Source organism: Phyllopteryx taeniolatus, chromosome 15 (genome assembly GCF_024500385.1).
Source record: "Phyllopteryx taeniolatus isolate TA_2022b chromosome 15, UOR_Ptae_1.2, whole genome shotgun sequence".
NCBI classification, from domain to species: Eukaryota; Metazoa; Chordata; class Actinopteri; order Syngnathiformes; family Syngnathidae; genus Phyllopteryx; species Phyllopteryx taeniolatus.
The window spans coordinates 14,186,936-14,208,978 of NC_084516.1; the positions used below are offsets into that span (position 1 = coordinate 14,186,936).

The 22,043-nt window shown below is 40.0% G+C and overlaps 2 protein-coding genes across 5 annotated transcripts in view; one reads left to right on the forward strand and one right to left on the reverse strand.

The window, feature by feature from the left end:
• LOC133490064 (calsenilin-like) overlaps nucleotides 1–22,043 on the reverse strand; it is a 75,266-nt gene that overhangs the window by 51,242 nt on the left and 1,981 nt on the right. The window lies entirely within an intron of this gene.
• Nucleotides 1,228–20,879, forward strand: antxr1b (ANTXR cell adhesion molecule 1b). Its single transcript, XM_061799618.1, has 18 exons — nucleotides 1,228–1,590; nucleotides 5,119–5,190; nucleotides 5,266–5,337; nucleotides 5,426–5,507; nucleotides 5,610–5,643; nucleotides 6,078–6,157; nucleotides 7,405–7,473; nucleotides 7,547–7,627; nucleotides 7,720–7,780; nucleotides 8,011–8,109; nucleotides 10,408–10,477; nucleotides 10,599–10,677; nucleotides 11,503–11,598; nucleotides 13,575–13,619; nucleotides 14,483–14,575; nucleotides 17,448–17,612; nucleotides 18,441–18,521; nucleotides 20,131–20,879. Exons 1-18 carry the CDS (start codon nucleotides 1,436–1,438, stop codon nucleotides 20,455–20,457), a joined length of 1,761 nt encoding a protein of 586 aa, XP_061655602.1. The 5' UTR covers nucleotides 1,228–1,435; the 3' UTR covers nucleotides 20,458–20,879.

Sequence of the window (22,043 nt, forward strand, 5' to 3'; positions counted from 1 at the left end):
TTCGCCACTAAGTGGCATTAATGCCTTAAAATGATTTGAGACATCCTGCAGAAGAAAATTCTAATGTGCAGCACTACACTACAATGGTGCAAATGTATGGGGAAAATAAAATTCATTGATAATCTGCACCCTCAGTTTATTCATCTGTACACTCAATTTAGTAAACTGTACCCTCAATTTACTAATCTGTACACTCAGTTTAGTAATATTTACTCTCAATTTACTAATCTGTACTCTTACCAGGGTGGATTTCTACTAGAGCAATATTAGTGCCTTTCAGTTGGGGGGGGGAAAAAAAAAGGATGAAGGATATATCATGCCATGACAACTTTAAATGTCCACGGGCTGGATTGGACGTGCTGACAGGTCGGTTCTGGCCCGCGAGCCACGTTTGACTGATTTGGGCTATGAGTATAAATCAATCAGATGAACAACAGTAAGCATGGCAGTAACTGAGCGTGCCATTTTGTGCCGCTTGACAACATAACAACATTCTGACGCCGCTGTGAAAACTAGTTCATTGTGTGCCATTCATAACCTCAAACTGTCATAATTACAGTCAATATTTTTATGGAAAACACTTATAGCTATAAACAGCCACCCATTTTCTCTACCGCTTATCCTCACTAAGGTCGTGGGGGGCTGGAGCCCATCCCAGCTATCTTCAGGCGAGAGGCGGGGCACTCCCTGAATTGAATTGTTCGCCAGCCAATCGCAGGGCACATATAAACAAACAACCATTCGCATGCACATTCACACCTATGGGCAATTTAGAGTCTTCAATTAACCTGCCACGCATGTTTTTGGGATGTGGGAGGAAACCGGAGTACCCGGAGAAAACCCCCGCAGGCACTCCACACAGGTGAGGCTGGGATTTGAACCCCCGTCCTCAGAACTGTGAGGCAGATGTCCTAACCAGTCATCAAGCGTGCCGCCGGCTAGAAACATAAAACAATCAAATGAAAACCAGTAACTCCGGCAATAGCTTGCCTTCTTGTACAGCGCGACGACGTACTCTTGAGCCGCGCTGTTCGTAACCTTCAAAATGTCGTAAACCGAGGATCCCCTGTAATGTACACTTTTGGTAAACAATAAAGCTGAATTCAGTTTTGCTAGTCGTTTTATCAGATGATAAAATGTGTGTTACTGTGATGCATTATGTAACGTGGTGTGAGCTTATGGCCCTGGTTTGTTGACAGGCTCGTGTGCGGAGAGAAGGAAGGACAGCCAAGGCTTCACTCCCCCTTCTTCCTGCTCACATCTGTTGCTGAGGAGATGGGAGTCTGATTCCAGACTCTTTTATACCTTCACAGCATTACGGGCTGCGTCCGTGCTTGCCGCTGATTGAAGTTGAAAGACGAAACCTGGAGTGCACTCATGTTTACATTTTCCTAAAGTCATATATAGGACGAAGCTTTCTTTTAAATTCCGAGGAATGTCCCGGTGCTGGTGCAGGCAGGTCCTGCTTGGCGTGGAAGTGGGGATTGTTGTGGTGGTGTTGGTGGTCGGCACTGCAGGACAGAGCTACGATGGGAGAGAAGCCGGGTCGTCCTGCTACGGAGGATTTGACCTGTACTTTGTTTTAGACAAGTGAGTGCGCCTGTTTTTCCTCATTCATGGGATGGAAGCAATGCAAGTGAAAAGGGGACATTTGTATGCTTCAAGTCTGCTTGTGTAGTTGCTTTGACTTTAGAGCAACTTTTAAAATAAGTGTCACGTCCTACTTCATGGATGACAATTTGTATTATTGATAACCAGAACAAAATCCAACAAACTGAAGAGAACAGCCGTGTATTCAGTTGCATATTTAGTCAATAAAGTCATTGTGAAAAAATATGCATGAATAAGCATTTTTAATTGGCATTGTTGTTTGAAACAATGTGTTATCATCTGTTTGAGAAAGACAGCGCTTACTTTACATTGTAAAAGGCAGAGAATTGACATGGGTATTTAATTTCATTGTTCATTAAACTGTCAACAAGTCAGGGTGAATCTAAACGAGAGCATCTTCTGTTATGTAATTTAGGTCAGAGACATTCTTCGCGTTGAAATGGAAACTCTAGTACAAATTAGAATATTCTCCCAAAAAAATTAGGCCACAATTGTTGACCAATCAACAGACGTCAATATACAGTATATATTTCCACCCTTAATCGGGATACACACATACCAACAATCGGGCCAAATTTGAGCATTTCTCCTCCCTTCCTATTAAAATCAGCAAAGGCCAGATTATCGGATGTCTCTAAAAGATTATTCTGAGTGATTATGCAGTGTTGTGGGGTGTGCTGAGAGAACGTTTTCTACCGGATCTGCTGGAAAAAAAGTCGCGTCGATAATCATAAATGTTTAAACTGTTCAATATTGAGAATCGCGGATTCTTGTGTGTGGTCAACACTGAAGAATCGGTTAAATTAAGATGTTATAAATCTTAGATGCGTGTACTGTGCTCCTTTAAACAAGCATAAAAGCCTCATTTCAAATAAATGTCTTATGTCAAATAAACATTCCTCAGTTGAGTAAATAAACGCCCCCATTTGAGGACATACATCTCCCAAATCAGTCACCAGCACTGGTAGCAGAATCTTAGAAAGCAGGGAGCAATGAGAATCAAAGATGGTCGTTTATAATAAAATGCACTGCAGGGATTTAGGTTGTCAAACTGCAGCCACGCGTCACTTATGGCAGCTGCAGCGCATGTCTTGGTCCCAGCGTCAGAACCCTTTCTCCATGAGAACCAGCTGTTCCAAAGAGCGTTTGGCTGCGCCGGCGCCGGGACTCACATCACAGGATGTTAAATGAAAACAGAAGCGGAAAGCGTCTCGCATAGGCTTCTCTTGATTTACTTACTTATTTTTGTCTTGTGTTTACAGTTTCTGCAAAATAAGGATCTCTTGCAGTGGGTCTCAAACTTTTTAGACTAAAGTACCACCAAAAATAATACTTGGCTCTCCAAGTACCACCATTATGACCAACAATAAAATAGAATAGTTTAAAAGGCCTAAGTGTTTAGCATAAATGAGAGAGGATTTATTCCTAAAAAGTATATTTAATAGTATTGTACATTATGTTTGAACATTAACACTGCACATAAATAAGTAGATAACTAACTTAAATAATGATTCAATTAAAATGCATTGTAGATAAAAGTTAAACAAAGAAATGTACCAAAATAAAAGTTGCAAAACAAACACTACTGAAAGATTAAATGCAAAAGCATTTAACTTAAAAGTTAAATACAACTGAACTGTTCTTAGGCGGTGATCCTTCCACTCTAGTGTTTACAGTATGTGTTCCCATACTGGGATTTGATTCACTGAAACTATTACAGTATATGAAGGCCTTTACTATTTAGTAATGTAACCTGTGAACAGGTGTCTAAACCGTCTGGAGAAATGTACGTCGTAACTTCATCATCACCCCAAGATGACGATGTTTTTTTCAACGTGTTGTTTCGTAAGCAGCATTTCTCAAAAACGACTTGACCGATGTCCTTCATTTTTTGCGGTGGGGTGAGGGACAGGCCAAGGCTTATTATTATGATATTTGATGATACTGATGATTTTGGTGACATTGTGAAATGTTATTTCTCTTAGTTCCTCAGTGAATAACACATGAAAGACACATCTGAGAGTTGTGTAGGATATCGGTATCTGTGAAGGGATACTGTACAGTTTAGTGCTGATCCAAATTATTAATTAGTTTGTGTCGAGCCTCTTGGCTGGTAAAAAGAAAATAAGAACTTTTTGAGGACCTAACTCACTAAGTACACTATTCACAAAGAGTTAGAGATATTTGGCTTTTGGGTGAAATATCAAGATGACCCTAAAATGCAGTATATTTTACAGATGCACTTACTTTGAACTTTTGAATGCACGTCTAAATGTCCAGTTAATGTTGCAGTAGTTTTTGCTTGTTGTTCTCTAACAAGGAGCAGAATGGCAAAATTCACAACTCCACCAAAAGGTTACGCAGTATATAAAACAATAGAGCCTCCTGTATTATATGAGCAATTACAGCCAGATAACAACATCTTTACAATAAACGTTGCTTATGCACGCATTTATTGTAAAACACCTCTTTCACTCTTGATGGAAAATATAGTTCTTGTGGTGAATTTAAAGAAATCCACATTTGATTTGATTCCTATGATCAAACCCCAATTCCAATGAAGTTGGGATGTTGTGTTATACAATAAAAACAGAATACAATGATTTGCAAATCATGTTCAACCTAAATTTAATTGAATACACTACAAAAACAAGATATTTAATGTTCAAACTAATAAACTTTATTGTTTTTAGCAAATAATAATTAACTTAGAACTTTATGGCTGCGACACGTTACAAAAAAGCTGGGACAGGGTCATGTTTACCACTGTGTTACATCACCTTTTCTTTTAACAACATTCAATAAACGTTTGGGAACTGAGGACACTAATTGTTGAAGCTTTGTAGGTGGAATTCTATCCCATTCTTGATTGATGTACAGCTTCACCTGTTCAACAGTCTGGGTTCTCCGTTGCCGTATTTTACGCTTCATAATGCGTCACACATTTTCAATGAGAGACAGGTCTAGACTGCAGGCAGGCCAGTCTAGTACCCGCACTCTTTTACTACGAAGCCACGCTGTTGTAACACGTGCAGAATGTGGTTTGGCATTGTCTTATATCTTGTCTTTGTAGTGTATTCAATTAAATATAGGTTGAACATGATTTGCAAATCATTGTATTCTGTTTTTATTTATATTTAACACAACGTCCCAACTTCATTGGAATTGGGGTTGTTTATATATTTTTGTTGTTGTTGTTTGGCATTAAATGTCATGCATATAAGCTGCACCCATAGCCCCAGTGGAGAAAATTGTAACATGGACCACTTAAGGTCACCATGAGAAACTTCTGTCGTCAAGGAGTGGCATTGTAGTCGTTTCAACACATGAATGTTTATTGGCTTCTGCTGCATTTCTAAACCTTGTCTGTAAAAATCTTGTTTGGAGCATGAATGCTCATAATTGTGTCTTAAGCACACACACACACAAAAAAAAACTTGCTCATTTACACATTTATGTCTTTAATTCTCTACCAAATAATACTGAAGATGGCCGTCTTGTTTTCAGATCTGGCAGTGTGCAACATTACTGGAATGAAATTTATTACTTTGTGGACCACCTGGCTTACAAGTTTATCAGGTAGGCTTGACAGACTTTGTTCTGATTAAAAGAAATCAACTAAATGTTGTTAACCATCTCTCTTCTTCCCATCAGTCCTCAGCTACGGATGTCTTTTATCGTATTTTCAACAGAAGGGCGAATTCTCATGGCACTAACCGAAGACAGGTGCCACATTAACAGACTCCATTGTGTCATTTAAATGTACTTCCGGTTTATTTCATTTCCTACTTTCTATATTTTTGTTTTCTTCCAGAGAGCAAATACGAGCGGGACTGGAGAAGCTCAGCATGGTCCAGCCAGGTGGAGACACCTACATGCACCTTGGTTTGTCAAAGGTGAGTCATCTGTTTTTTGTTTTTTTTTCAACAGGTAAAACAATCCTGAGAACTCTCAATTCTAGATCCGTTTGAATGCATTCCCGCTGACTTTTCTTTCAGGCCAGTGAGCAAATTTACTACGGCACAGGGGATGGTGAGTTTTGCTTTTTCACACTTCATCATGCTCTTTTCCCACTCGGTCCTTGCGCCCATCCATTGTACGTTCGTCCTCCCACATGGCAGAATCATCAGCTGGAGGCAAAACAACCTGAAAACACAGCTACCTCTTTTCTCACAGATACAGTATACTGTATTATATAGCATATATGGATGATTTCTTTCCTACATCAGCAGTATATCCAGAATTTAAAGTCATAATTACAGAAAATATATATGGAGTGGCACAGTTTTTAGTCGGGGGGGGTGCGCAACCTAGTTGGCTCCTGAATACTTAATTTCAACTCTGACTGCTTCAAACTTAACTGTTTCAAACATTTTATGTTATTTAGTCACATCAGAGAGAATAATTTGAGATAATAGAGTTTCATGATTGCTGTGCTAATTAGCATTTTTTTTTCTGTCTTTCAGGCTACCGGACAGCCAGCGTCATAATTGCTTTGACTGATGGCGAATTAAGGGAAAATCAATTTGATCTGGCTCAAAGAGAGGCAAGAAACATATATTACTAAGACGCCTGTCAAACACTAGTGGCTAAATGCTTCTTCTACCATGTCTGTGGCCAGCAACACACATTCCAACTTTTAAAACCTAAACCAATTTTTAAAATGTGAGTGACCCCACACGTTGGGGAACAAATGAGCATGTCTGGATTAGAGATAATGTTAGTTTATCTGGTAACTACGTTGTAGTTGCAAACTCTTCTTGTCATTTTTATTGTCATTAATGACTTGTGAGAAATGGTATACAAACACTCAACATAACCAATTACCAACGTTGTCACACACACTACTGAAATTCTTTTTGCCTACAAACAGTACATTCGTACGTGCAACTGAAACACTCTCTCTCACACTACTCTCTCATTCAAACTACATAAATTTGTTTTGCTCACATTCACTACTAAAACGCTCTCATACTCTTGTCTAAAACACTCACACTCACCGATTAAATGCTCTCACACACTACTGAAAGGCTCACAAACAATGCTGAAATATTTATAAACCAAGGCCATCATACACAAATTGAAACCCTCTCGCACATAATACCGAAATTGTTTTCACACTCATACATTACTGACACACTCTCAGTCACTACTGAAATGCTTACACAAATCATTTTTACTCATTAACACGACTGAAACACACCCACACAAACTACTAAAACGCTCTCACACACACTACAGTAATGTTTTATACACTACTGAAAAGCTCAAAAGATGAAAACACAAGTGAAATGCTCTCGCACACTACTAAATCGCTATCACGTACATGAATTTGTTTTCGCTGGCACTCACTACTGAAATATTTTTACTCACACACTACTGAAACGTTCTCACACACTATTGCAACTCTCCCTCCCACACTACTGAAACATTCACAGACAACTGAAATAGTTTTTGCTCAAACAGATGACTGAAACATTCTCATACACACTACTGAAAGGTATATTACAGTATATTATATGAATGTATTTCAGTGTGATGTGCGATTGTGCGAAAGAATTTCAGTTGTGTATGAGAGGGTTTCACCTGTGTGAAGGTGGGGACAATTCTCAAATTCAGTCCCATTATCTGCATGCGTATAACCCTACTTTAGACTTGTTGTCACGTCTGTGTGACACCAGTGTGTTCCATCCCTGAAAAGGCGTGGTTGCACTATACAGCAGCACAGCTGCACTTTTTGTGATCTGACCTTTGATGGCCACCCTTTTTTCTTGTTTATTTTCTTAAACTCAGGCCAGCAGAGCGCGGCAGTTGGGTGCCACCGTTTACTGTGTGGGAGTGAAAGACTTCAATGAAACCCAGGTGAGCGAGTCAGACAATATGAAGCGTGAAAAAGATCTGTCAAACAAAGAAGATGATAATTATCTCTCCACAGCTGTCAACCATTGCGGACAGTAAGGACCACGTCTTCCCTGTGACCGACGGTTTTCACACGCTGCATGTGGTCATTGACTCGGTATAAGTCATATCCCACACTCTCATACAGGCATACGTAATTCCTGGTTAAGAGTCCTGTTGTGTTATTTGATCTGTTTAATGTTGTCATAGATTCTAAAGAGGTCGTGCATCGAGATTCTGGCTGTTGAGCCTTCTAGCATCTGTGCAGGAGGTAACGCTCCAGTTATTTTTATGATTTTATGATTCACTAACAATATTGTTCCCGTCGTCTGGATATCCACAGTTAATTTTCATTGTAAATCTGCCTCTGTTACATGAGGTTGCATGTTGAGGATGTATAAATTCTTGCCAAGAGAATGACGGATCATGTAAACATGACCCCTTTGAAGAGAGTAAATACACTTGTACCCATGCAAATAAATCGCTTCAATGCTACTTCAGAATCTTTCCAGGTGGTAATTAAAGGAAATGGCTTCTTTCACGCCCGCGACGTTCAGAAAGTCCTCTGCAGCTTCCGCATCAACGACACAGTGACTTTTAGTAAGTACCTGCTCCAAATGCTTTTACTGACATACTGTACATAATGATGTCTGGGGTGTGGCTAATATTTTGGTCACCTTATAGGTTCAGAAGCGTTTTAATGAGCCTCAGTGCTGCGGTTTCAGACTATACAGTACATACAAGTGCCAAATGGTTTGGCTTGGAGAAGCAAAACGCCCCTGTGGAAAAAAAAATAAAAAAAAGAATTGTGAATTAAGATGCCTTTAAGCGGGTCTTATATAAAGCCCCGCCATGCCGAGCCAAACCAAGACAAAGTTCCCAGCATAGTTGTCGGGTAAAGTGGCTGGTAAAAAAAAAAAAAACAACCTTAAGAAGCACCAGATAGATTTCTCAGGAGTTTGGCAAGACACTTTAAGTCTCACACTGCCTATGTATTATGCAGACATGCGAGTGTGAATCATCTCTACAGAGCAAATAAAATAACTGAAAACACTGTTTTATGGGCGTACGGAATGCTGCTTTTGTGTTTGTAAACAAAGGGCATCAAAAGGCAGAAGCAGTGACGTATATTAAACACGTCTGTAGTAGATAAACAATAGAACGTGCCAAGAATAGAATAAGTTGAGCAAAGACTGTCCTTGAGTGTAGAATGACTGAAGATGAGTGAGTGTGGTCAAATTCCTCAAGCTATTAATATAATTGAATCAAGAAAATCAGTTTTTAAATATCATTCATAGTCAAAATCCTCATTGTAGCAATTAAATCAATAAATCTGAGCCACTCCGATGTTTTTCCTGGCAATGATTCCAATCCCTGCCGTCCCCCACCCCACCCCACCCCACTAAAAAGACCTCAGTATCCCGTCACTCTGCTTAGGATCAGATGGTATACCGCTCAAGCCGTCTCAGATGTCCGAGGAGGGAATGCAGATCCCATCGAGGAGGAGCGGCGTCTTTGCACACACATTAGAAACTCGCCTCCTTGGCCAGTGTAAATAAACTGCAGCCCTGCTCATTGGCGTCTTTTCTCACTTGCAAGTGAGGGAGTCCAAGAATTGAGTTCCTCAAAAAGTTGCTGAGGCTTTGAAACTTGTGATGGCTTCATGATTTGTGAAGTGTACAGTTGGTACAATCTTTCCAGTTCAGGGTTTAAAGGTTAAATTCAAGCAAAATCCTGTCGGGAAATTTATTAAATGGAAAAAAAATATTATGTCCATATGTTTTATTTTTTCTATCCATTTCCCATACCATGCAAGAGGCAGGGTACACCCTGAACCTCTCGCCACTCAGTCACCAGTTGGTTGTCAACTGTTGTCACCCCCTGGGACCCGCATTTTACTATTGTCGCAAAGTTGTGACCCACTTTTACAGAAGTGAAAAACAATAAATAATAATAATAAAAATAACTTTATTTATATAGTACCTTTATAAACATGTTCACAAAGTGCTTTGATAGACAGTGGAATGCAGTACACACCAAATATCATGATCACATATCATATAAAACCAACAAAACGAAACAATATTATGTATTATGTAATAAAGAACATGTAGTACTCATAAATAGCCTTTGAAAACATTTGTACAGTATATCATATTTTTTAAACTAAGTGGCTTCCAGAGCACCTTTTTACGATGAACATGACAACAACAATGAATTTAAAAAAAAAAATGAATGTCTAGCACTGAACACTTCTTTTTAGGAAAAAAGCCTAAAAACAACACCAATAGTTTGTCTTCTTTTTAGGAAATGACAGCTGCAGACCAAAGTAACAACAACAGTTTTAACAGTCAATTTGTAAGCAAGTCAGAACGCACCAAAATGTAGCCATTAAGCTACCCTACACAGTAAATAATTATATATAATATAAATAATCATAATTACGATAAACACTTGCCTGGAAAACACTTCTAGGCCATAGATATGAAACACATTGTGTACATGCGCTAACAGAGCATGCCGTCTTGTAACAGGTGAAGACATATGGTCATGTTGTCTGTAACCTCAAAATGTTGTATGTCGATACCGTCGTAAACGGGGACACCCTGCAATTTTTTTACTTCTGTAAATGTCCACAACCCCGCCAAAATGGGTCACGACCCACCAGTTGACAATGACTGCTATAGACAAGCAACCCTTCACGCTCACATTCACAGCTATGGACACTTTCTTCAGTTAATCTAATGCATGAAGTCACAGGGACAACATCTCTGAGTAGAGATTCGAACACGGGACTTCCCGACTGTGAGGCAGATGCTTTGTTTTTAACAACTAGTAAGATAGCACTTCAGTGCGTGCTGTATCAGGTTAACACACACTCTACTTATCATTGCACAGTGAAAAGACCTTTGGTGGTGAGAGACACCTACCTGTTGTGCCCAGCTCCTGTTTTGGAAAAAGAAGGAATGTAAGTGAAATGTATTACACTGTATCCAAGTGTAAAGGCACCATGTAAGCAGCTACAGCAGTGCTCATGATGCCACCAAAGTTGTTGGTAATCTTATTCAGGTGCTCACTTTTCTCTGCAGGGCCGCCACGCTCCACGTCAGCATGAACAACGGCCTGAGTTTCATATCCAGCTTCGTCACAATTACCGCCGTCACTTGTGTGAGTACAATGTTGAAGATGTAAAGAAACAAAAGTCAAATGTATACAGAAATGAATACTGTAATGATTATAATGCAAGTGCCCTGTTGTGCATTGACACCAGCATGATACATTATATGCCTCTGAGAGTCTTCAGTTCTGTTTTGATTCCGCTGTTCATAAAATCGTGAAAGATTTAAAAAACATCTGTCACACATACTGTACACCTTCTGCTTTACGTCACTGCATTTCATTATATAAGTATTATTTTAAAGTTAATTTGAGTGCGCACACCCCTTAAAATGTGCCTTGCTTTACATCCAACATACTGGATAAGAAATTCAATTTGCACCCCACCGCCCAAAGGCCCCCAAAATGTTTGTTTTTTTGTTTTTTGTTTTGGGGGGGGGATCACGACAGCTTAACTGTCACCATGAGTGCCAAATCAAATGAAGAAATATTTTCATCATCAATTGCAGACACCCAGTCTAATTTTTTTGTGACCGTTTCTGCTATCAATTATACAGGACTTTGTGAAAACACTTCTGCTCTTGGTTGAAACCCCCCCAGTTTTGCATCCTTTTGATGACTAACCTCCATGGACATAAAGAGTTTTGTGTCTAATGCCAAAGTTACTGATGGGAAAAAGCAACAGCCTACTTTCAATGCAGCTAGGAGTCTCGTAAAAAAATATTATAATTATTATTTGTTATTATTATAAGACAGCCGTGACTTAAAACAACTCACCACGGAAAATGATTGTAAATACCAGAGCTTGTAAATGTAGATATATAGATAAATGTCATATAGACGTGTTGCATGATGCAAATGTATTTTTCTGGCCAGTTTGACGGCACCTTTGTGGCCATCGCTCTCCTCATCCTGCTGATCCTGCTCATCCTTCTTCTGCTGTGGTGGTTCTGGCCTCTCTGCTGCACTGTGGTAAGATGATGTATTTACACTCACTTGCCATATGATTAGGTACACCTGCACACTCTTAACAGTGCAGTGTTTTCCCACCCTTTATCGATCTGCCAGTGAATATTCTCATTCATCCAGGTTATTTCATCCAGGGCATTGAATCGCAACTGGACTGTTCGGGTTGTCTTAGGAGATGTTGTGCCTCTCATCTGAGCAGGCTTCACCATGCACCAAGATTTAGTTAGGACAGAACTAGCCTGGGATTTGAAGAATCTTATGGGACACCACCAAACAAAAATTCTGTCTATGGAAATATGATAACTCTCTGTTATGACTGACAATGAGAGCTATTTCAGGGAATTATATCCACCGTAACTTGGATGGACTCAAGTCTTTTGGTTACCGACAACACAGACAAAATATTTGAAACGGCTCTCAATATGATTCAGTGTCGTTCTACAACACAACATCAACAAAAAACATTGGAATTAAGTATCATAGGACCAGAGTACTTCAAGAGAGTGTGTCTAGTACAGGGGGGGGTCCTTGGTTTATTCTTAGAATCTTTCGAGGTTAAGAAACAGCTTAAGAATACATGGTCACGAAGCACAAACTGGCACAAGTAACTTAAAGCCGTATTTTTGTTTTACACTTGATTGGTTTCTGCAGCTGGTCATTTGTTGAAAGAAAATTAAAATAAAAAAGTGCATCAAACTCCAGAATGAACGAGAAAAGTCGATGAGGGAAAAAGTGATAGAGGCGACAACATTTTCATTCCGTATGTATCAGGTCTCGGCACGGTGAACGACTGGTTAGCACATCTGCCTCACAGTTCTGAGGACCGGGGTTCAAATCCCGGCCCCACCTGTGTGGAGTTTGCATGTTCTCTCCCTGTGCCTGCGTGGCTTTTCACCGGGTACTTCGGTTTCCTCCCACATCCCAAAAACATGCATGGTAGGTTAACTGACGACTCTAAAATTTCCCGAATATGAATATGTGTGCGAATGGTTGTTTGTTTCTATGTGCCCTGCGATTGGCTGGCGACCAGTTCAGTACCCCGCCTCTCGCCCGAAGATAACTGGGATAGACTCCAGCACGCCCTTGTGAGGATAAAGCGGTACAGACAATGGATGGATGGATGTATCTGGTCTATCTGAGAAACTCAGCAGGATTTTTAACCAGCACAACATTACGGTACACACAAAACCTGGAACACAGAGAAAAAAATAGTCATTCTGGACAGAGAAGATTGATGGTTTGAAAGAGGAGTGAGGGTTGAAACATCAAGGTTGAAAAACCATCTCTAAATGGAGGAGGGGGCTTACAACACCATGTATCGCCCACATACTGTATAAAGCTTGCATTCATTTTGAACAGAGTCAAGAATTGAGCCTCTAACAAAAAAAAACCAAAAAAAACAAACACAGCCAACTTTGGCCTTCAGGGGCTTCCAGGACAATTGACTGGATTATTAACAAGGGTAATTCCACCCCATCAACTGTCGTTGGCTGGCAGAGTCTTCTTCTAATGTATCTTAATGACCGTCGTTTTGCATCCCAAAAGAGAGAAATTTGTCGTGGTAGGGACGTGCCTGTAACTTCGAGAATAAGTTCTCCTAACGAGCTTATGAGCATGAACTGAAGAAGCCTGCTCAGATGAGAGGCGAAACGCCTTCTAAGACAACCAGAACAGTCCAGTTGCGATCGATTCCATTTTTATTTATGTTTACAGGCATTTGATTGGTTAATATTTATGGCCTACAAGTGTTGTCATACAAATACAAATATTGACAGTGATTATGACTCTACTGGTGCGCTTGCAAAGGTTAGTGATATGGCGCATTCTGACTTGCGCACAAATTTGGGTTATGTTGCTGCAGTAGGAACGGAAATCTGTCTTTAACCGAGGAGCCCCTGTAATACACAACATTACAATGTTGGACTGTGTTTTTAAAAATGCTTTTCGTTACAATACACCCTTTTATAATTGACATGCAGGTCATTCATGAGCCACCTCCACCACCAACAGAAGAGGACTTCTCTGTAAGTGATTTTTTTTCAAATGATCTTTTCCTGTACTCTCAAAATTCAACTTGACGACACACCTGCTTAAGAATGAATTCATCACATTCGTTAATTGTTCACTGAGAAGGTGCAGAGTGATGTAAAAAAAATTTTATTAAAAGGCGATAAGCGGCAGTTAAAGTCGAAATTTATGTCGAAAGACTTCTGTTACGGGTATTGTCCCACGTGATTGTGACAGCAAGCTCAGTGTGTGTGGGCGTGTGCGTCGATGTGTGAGTGAGATGGAACTGCGCAGGCGTCGTCCGGCGGGACTGTGAAGGAGGAAGGAGTGCGCACAGGTGCGAGTGTGTGCCGTGGCAAGCGTAGTGATGGCGACCGGGGAAGAGTAGCGGTTAGCGGAGGACCCGTTGACGTGCAGAGGCGCCAATAAAGCAGCAAATCGGTGCTTCGTGCCTTTATTATTGCCGTCACCCAGCTCAGCTGTGTAACGAGAGAAGGGAGTTAACCGCGAGGAGGACAACCTCGGCCCTGGAGAAGGCGTCTCCCGACCACGGTCAGGTGACCGTAGCAGGAAAGGTTAACACTTCGTATAAAGAAACTAAAATACATTAAAATAAAAAAATAAGATGCTGTACTTACTGCCGAGAGTGTGAAAAAAGGAGGGCGAACAAGGAAAAGATACTCCCGGCGCACAAACACAGACAAGCACTATGGTGCTGGGGACAAAATGGCACACGAGGCACGGGCGTCGTAAAGTCGAAACGTCGTAGGTCGACTACGTCGTAACTCGAGGACTTCCTGTAGTAGACCTTAACTTGCAATGATTTTATGCTATAATAGTGCAACCATGGACCTCGTTTGAAAGTTTCCCTCTGGTCTAGGACGACGAGGACAATTTTCACAAGAAGCGATGGCCCACCGTGGACGCCTCGTACTACGGAGGCAGAGGAGTTGGAGGCATCAAAAGGATGGAGGTACATGAAGTGAACATCTCGAAAGCAAAGCGGTGACGTCGCATAAATCCAGAGAAAGAATTGTTAGGGCTCCAAACACAAAACTGATCTCTGCGCTCATTGTGTCAATGCTGCAAGACAAACATTCTCAATGCTACCTAAATGTGTCAAAAACTATTTTCTTATTGTGTGGATGTTCATCATAGTCCCACATTTCCCAGTAGTCCACAGTTCTCCAAATCCATGCTGACGTTCAACAAATATACATATTTCCTCCACATTTCGCAACTGATTCAAACCATTCCTACCTCAAAATGTCCAGCTCATTAATCTGGTAACTTCACATTCCAAGAATTTTCTTTTTTTCCCCATGGAGAAATTCCCAAATGAATGGAAACATTTTACAAATGTACCTTGTCTTTCTGAATTTCTCAAATGATGCAAACCATTCCAACTACAAAATGTTCTGCCCCCTCAGGAAATCTTGGGAACAATTTTACATATTCCCACATTTCCCATGACAAAATTCCCCCCAAGAAGGAGGCATTTTACAATTTTACCCAATCCTTTCACATTTTTTAAACTGATTCAAACCATCCCAACTTCAAAATGTCCACCTGATTCCGGACATATTGGAAACAATTTTTGGCGTCTCACTTAAAGAATTTCAAATTTTCCCTGACACGTTTCCCAAATGGAATGGAACCATTTTCCTTGTACCTGGACCTTCCACATTTTTCAACCGATACAAACCATTCCAACATCAAAATGTTCCCCTTATTCAGAACATGTTGGGACATATTTTTCACATTGCAAGAATTCTCACTTTTTGCCGAGTTCCTCATTTTCCATGGGATGACTTCCAAATTAATGCAGACATTTTACAAATATACCTCATTTTCCCCGATTCAAACTGTTCAGCTCATTCATGTCATTTGCTCTTTCCATACTTTTCATACTCACTCTATATTAGCACACCACCTTAGTTAACATGTTAGCATTTGATCAGTTGTAATTATACTAGTACTATAATTCAACATTTGAAAATTTTCCAAGCCCCACATTCTAAACTTTGCATTTCACTTCATTCTACTGCATTTCAGTTCAGTGTCAGCACATCAGCTTTCACACGCAATTTCTAGATAAATTGCATTCACGAGTTAGATCAGGATAAAATCAGCCTCACTCGGGACTCGTGAGCTCATCCAAACGTGCATCATCGTTTCCAAAATATTAAACAGAAAAGCGAGATTATTGACAGATCAAAACATTGCCAGATATTCACTAAACATCCAATCAGATTGCTCTGATGTCATTCCTATGCTGCTCAAAGCCACACATGATATCTGTTTGTTTGGGGTTTTTTTTGCTAGGAAATGCCGTGACCTACAGTATTAACAAGCGTTGCACTTTTAAGTGAATTTCTTTCCTTGGCATTCTCACTGAGCGACAGCATCTGTCGGCATTTGCCTACACGTTCCTCTGTAAAAGTGAGATGAAGCACATATCCGGTGAGGTCAAGAAGTGTGACCGAATGCGTTGCTGTGCTTTATAAAAACTGACAGCAAGACTTTCACTTAATTGCTGAGTGCTTCAACCGCACAAAGGAACGTGGCCAAGAGGTTAAGAGGGTTGACGTCTCACATCTGTCGTCCATGATAAAAGTCAAGGAGATAGCAGTAAAACATGCGTTCGGTGAAGTCTCGGGTGTCTGCCCTTTTGGAAGTTTTCCAAACAGAGCCATGGAAACTACGCACGTCTTTGTTTGAAACCTTCTCTGGCAGGTTGAAGCGTTCATGACTTTTCTGTGGCAGCTGTACAGGACTACATTTGCGTAATGGACTGTCAAGGTTACTTTGACATCACCGCTTTCACCTTCAATTTTCTGGATCCTTTGTATCTCTTTGGAAAAAGTTGCAGTATTCTGTTCTTGCATTTTCTACTTTGGAACATGTCATTGTGTAGTTAAAATGGGAGGAGGATGCAAAATTTTACTTTAATAAACTTTTAAGAGAGGGTTTCATTTAACTTCTTATGAAACTGAACCTACAACGTTGAATACTATAAAATAACGTGTAGTTAAATGCAGTACAGCATTCGGAGGTACTATGCTACAAGCGTGTGGAAATATTTTACCTAAAATGAGGCTTACAAAATATGCGAGTCTGTCCTCCGATAGCTAACCACAAGTGTAATCGAAACAGTGATACAGAGAAATGCTAATTCTTGTGGAGCCTGGCTACGATGTCCAGTCTAGCAACACGCTACACTATTGAACATAAGATGAGACTGGCCAGATCGTTGAAGAGAAAAACGTGCAGGGCTCCCACTAATTACAACAACTACAGTCAAAGTAATGGTGAGTTGTATTTTTATTTATGCGTTTTCATTTGTTTCTACTCTGGTCCGTCGAAATATGCATTTACGTGAAAATGGTCCATGGCCCAAAAAAGGTTGGGGTCCGCTGTATTGTGGTGAAAAAATATCAATGACGTCAACGATTAATCGACTTCAACTCGACTTTTCTTCACATTATAGTTGACTACAAAAAAAATTCCATTATGTCTGTCAGGAAAGGAGTTTTACTTAAGTTATCCACTGTATAATACAACGAAAATAATCTTCATATTTATATTGCAGTTTGGGAATGTTAAAATCCTAATATGAAAAGTTCCTGTACTGTTAATAAAGGTTTTATGTGCTGACAGATTGAGCCTAGAAGAAATGATTTCACCTTACATTATTTGCAATGGGAAATAATGTTGCAAAATTAGAACAACTTGAAAGTCGACCAGCGACACTGACGGGATTGCGTTCCACTTTGAAGGGTTCCACTGTACAAATACAATGCCTATTTGCATCGAGCCAACAGGTAGCGTTTTCTTCATTTCAGGTCCGTTGGGGTGATAAGGGCTCCACCGAGGAGGGAGGAAAGCTGGAAAAAGCCAAGAACGCTCGGGTTGTGATGCCCGAAGAGGAACCAGAGCCTCCTCCGTCGCAGCCGCGTTACCATGTGAAAAAACATGTCCATCCTCAGAAGTGGTACTCCCCCATCAAGGTGCTCTTGCTACTGTATCTGTGCTCGCGGTCACATGTAACTTCACAACATTAAGTCCACTCACACAATCTAATGAGCACAATGTAATTTGCCCTGTAGCTTTATTATCAATCCAAAATATAACAAAACAGCTCCCAGTATGATGCAGTGCAGTTTTACATCACTGCAAACTACAACTATAATTGTACACTATTGTTGGATTAATACCTTTCAAACTAAATTAAAAAGCAAAACTTTTTATGCCTGTTGTCACATGTACCGAATACATTGTCAATACATTTGTCCCCAGAGTGCATGGTCAGACTCATGTAAAGGCTGCCAACCTCTTTACTGGGGACTTTATTGTGTCCCACCCTAAAGAACGCAAGGAGCCGAGACCTGGTCTGCATGACAAAAACGGCGTGGCCGCTTTATAAAATATGCCAGATGCTAAAAAAATGAAATGTATGACATACTGTATAGAACGGAGAAATATTTAATCGACACCAAATGTTTCTAAGTTGCCAGGAAATAGTTTAATACAGTATCCTTTTTAACTTCTCAGTCAGCTGTAATACGAAACAGACCTGAACTGAGCTCACTCCTGAATTATGGAATCTTTTCATTGTCATTATTCCTAATGAAAATAAAATGTCTTGTGTTTTAGTGTCCAACAGTCAAGATTTGCCATGTGCAAATGAAGAAAAAAAAAAAAGTGAAAGCAAATCCCAGTTGGACTCAATGTCATGTCATAACAGTAGCAAACAGATTGATTTTGATTTAAAGGCTTGTTTTGAACGCGACCCCTCAATAAACTGAGTCATCTTGTACTGCAATGTGTGTGCTCAGGGCAAACTGGATGCTCTGTGGGTTTTCCTGAGACGAGGCTATGACAGAGTGTCTGTCATGCGACCTCATCCTGGAGACAAGGTAAGATGTTATGTTTATATAAAAAAATAAAAATAAAAAAATAAAAAAAATAAAAAAAAAAACGTTTTAAAGTCTTTTCATGACTTTCATGGGGGGGGGGGGGGGGGGGTAATCTACAATTGCTTGTACTGAAATTGTATTAATTTGAAATTGGCAATTGTGCACTGGGACCTGATGTGTAAATCCAGCCTCAGGTCCACTGCACACGGCGTAATGCGGTTGAACTGAACTTGGAACGGACCATTGTAAAAAAAATGACAGTAGGCAGCTCACACCTGCACAGTGAGTGATACGAACGCCCTGAACGCCCAGCCTGAATAGAACTTTTGAGGCTGCACATACTGCACTTTATCACATTTAGTAAACTATAAAAACATTGAGGAAGCAGGTTGCTACAGAGAGAGGATGAAGAGTGGTGATAAAAATGCAAGGCTTCGCTAATTCATCCACAGGTACATATGAAAGTATTGTTGTAAAACTCAATATATGTCTACTTTATGTTTTTTTTTTTTTTTTAGCCTAAGTGAAAGCTTATGTGCATTTTGATGCACATGCACATTTGATGTGCGGAAAACCAGCGGCCGCTTATGAAAATAGTTGCTAAACCCCGTACGCTGCGCGAGATTTCGGTCACATCGCTCGGTGTGCGGCAGGCTTGAGACTACAGCGTCACCATATGCATCATCTCTTTAAATAAACTTCTTGTTACACTTGTAGGACAACGAAGAATGTTTAAAAAAAAAAACTGTGATACAAACCACCTTTACCATTAAAGTTAAAACTTATTTTTATGTTACTACTAAGAGTGGTTTAGTTATTTTTTTACACTTGTACGACAATTAAAATGTTACTTTAAAATTGCTTGTATGTTTAATAAGGATATTGATGGTGGCATTTTGACCCTAAAACACATTTGGTTTGGTGTGCTTGTTTTGAAATCCAAATGAGTCCAATCCAATACAATGAAATGGAATGCATTGTGTTCACACTTAGAGGTTTAACGTATGCGCGCTTGCTCATCAACAGACTGTGAAACAAGTCTGACAGCATGTTACCATTAATCAGCTAAGAGATAATTAATATAGAGCATGTTATTTAACAAGCCCAAATGTTAAAAAACTAAATAATAGCTTAGTGATTTTCTTCTGGAATGCTTTTGTCTGCAGAAGTCATTAAACAAATGCCTCCTCCAGCTCCCAGCATCAGCCTGGCGGAGCTGGCAGAAATGTTCTCTCGTTCCGTGACACTCACTCACTCAAGAAGGCATTTTACATGACTTTCCATGTGTCCAAAGCCCAGCACAAGCTGCCAGTCGCTGTGCTGGCGTACTTGGAACAAGTCAAGCAGCAGCTGCTTCTTGTCTGGTTATACAGTATAGTGAACCCCCGTTTATCGCGGCGGATACGTTCTAGGCTTAAAGTCTGCAATAAAAAGAGACCATAATAATAACCTTTTTATACATAGACACAGATACATAAACAGATTTAAACTTATTAAAACACACTTTAAAAAAAAAAAGAGCAGTCGGTGAACCACAATAATCAGTGATCAGTGTATTATTGATTTGTTTTGAATTGCCCACACTGAGGTGCCACTGTTATGATTGAAGGGCAAGTGCATCAACTTCACACGGAGCAAGTCCTGCCAGGCTCCTCGCTACCCCATCTGCAAGCATCCCTCCACGCACATCTACACGCTGCCCTACAGCCCCCAGCGTCGGCCCTCGGCCGACGTCTCGGACTTGCCCCCCTCGCCCACCGCCACGCTGCCCCCGCTTCCCCACTCGCCTCCGCCGCCCTTCTACACGCCCCCACCCTGCAGAACTCTGCCCTCCGCCTCTGCGTCACCTTCGCCCACCGTCTCCCTTCCGCCGCCGCCCTGTAGGGCCCCGCCTCCGTCCCGCCCGCCGCCACGCCCCAGCCACGAGGACTACTGACGCATCCCGAGTCCGATGGAAACCTGAGTGTGCTTCCATCATCGAATGGGAAAACGTTTGTACATTTTTAAATATTACAGGGGCTGATGTGCAATGAATTGTTTTTCCATGATATTAGACCATACCTTGTACATTGCGATGTACTTATTTTTGATGCTTGTTCAGAGCCTTTTTCTGTTATCGCTTTGAACAGTGAAAGATTATCTTGCATAGCATCTAATGTCTGCCTAATTAAAAGCATGTAGAACGGAACATGTAAGGCCAACACAATCTCCTCCGGGATTCTGATTGACTTCAGATTTGTTTCAAAATCACAGAACTGTTTGTTTCAAAACAGTTTTCCCTTAGGAAATAATGGAAATTGAAATAAATAAAATTCAACATACAGCTCTCGAAGAAAATAAAGAGACCACTGCAACATTGTCAGCTTCTCTGATTTTTCTATTTATAGGCATATGTTTGAATAAAATGAACATTTTTCCTTTATTCTGTAAACTACTGACAACCTTACTCCCGTACTCCAAACAAATATTGTCATTTAGAGCATTTATTTGCAGAAAATTAAATAATTGGTCAAAATACCCCCTCAAAAAGTCCACTGTTTATATATTATAATAAATTAACTGTAAAATAAAACTAAAATTAAAATGCAAAGCTACAATTCTAATTTTAATAAAAGAACAGAAAATACCATTAAAATAATAAATGTAATACTTGGAATTAAAAATCTAAACATTTTAACAATCCTAACTGTGTTAAAAGGCATCAACTACAGTACTCTTATAGTGAGACACGTTCCATAATGGCAACTGAGGAAGGCACAAAACATTCCAAGCATTTTTTGTTTTTTCAAGATTGACCCTCACAAGTGTAAAAAGCAGTTAACCGTTAATATATTGTAAAATGTCAAACCAATAACACCCAGCAGCAACTCTTTGTACATACTCACCCTGTAAATTCACAGCAATTTCTAAATTGTACGACCTCTATCTCAATTTGAGCTTTATCTTTGTATGAGAACAGATGCATGCTTTTCATTGGACAGCTAACATAAATGAGCCGCTAAGAACTATACTGGGCTAACTCCATTTGTTTTTCATTTTGCAGGAGAGTAATTTCAAGTTTATGAAGGAAACCTCTGATTTAGGCTTTGCAAGGTTAGTGTAATAGAGGCACAAGTCCAAACAGCTGTCAAATCTATCAATATTTCATGAAAGATGATAAATAACTAGACTTTACACCGATTTTTATCAGTTGATCGGTGTCGGCTGATATTTAGCAGTTTATGCTGATCGGCTTTAATGTCATAATTTGTCAAAAAGACATTAACTCCGCGTCGCCGCGTGCACAGTATATTTGAATCCAAAGGCTAGTTTATTTTTAGCCTTGTTGCGTGTCTTTTGACGAAGTACTGTAAATATCTGACGGCCAATGAAGTTATTTAAAAAAAATAAAATAAAATCGCCGATGTGGAACAAACAACACGTCTGAGACAGACAACACGTAATGTTGAACTCTGACTAGACTACAAGACAAATTTGCTCTATGTCAGACTACTGCAATAAAATCTTGTCTTCCGATACCAC

Excerpts from the sequence above, each read along its gene's own strand:
- antxr1b (XM_061799618.1), top strand. The coding sequence starts at position 1,436 with ATGTCCCGGTGCTGGTGCAGGCAGGTCCTGCTTGGCGTGGAAGTGGGG. Across the intron at positions 7,781-8,010 it reads TTCTAGCATCTGTGCAGGAG|AATCTTTCCAGGTGGTAATT; the intron begins GTAACGCTCCAG and ends ATGCTACTTCAG. Across the intron at positions 10,678-11,502 it reads CAATTACCGCCGTCACTTGT|TTTGACGGCACCTTTGTGGC; the intron begins GTGAGTACAATG and ends TTTTCTGGCCAG.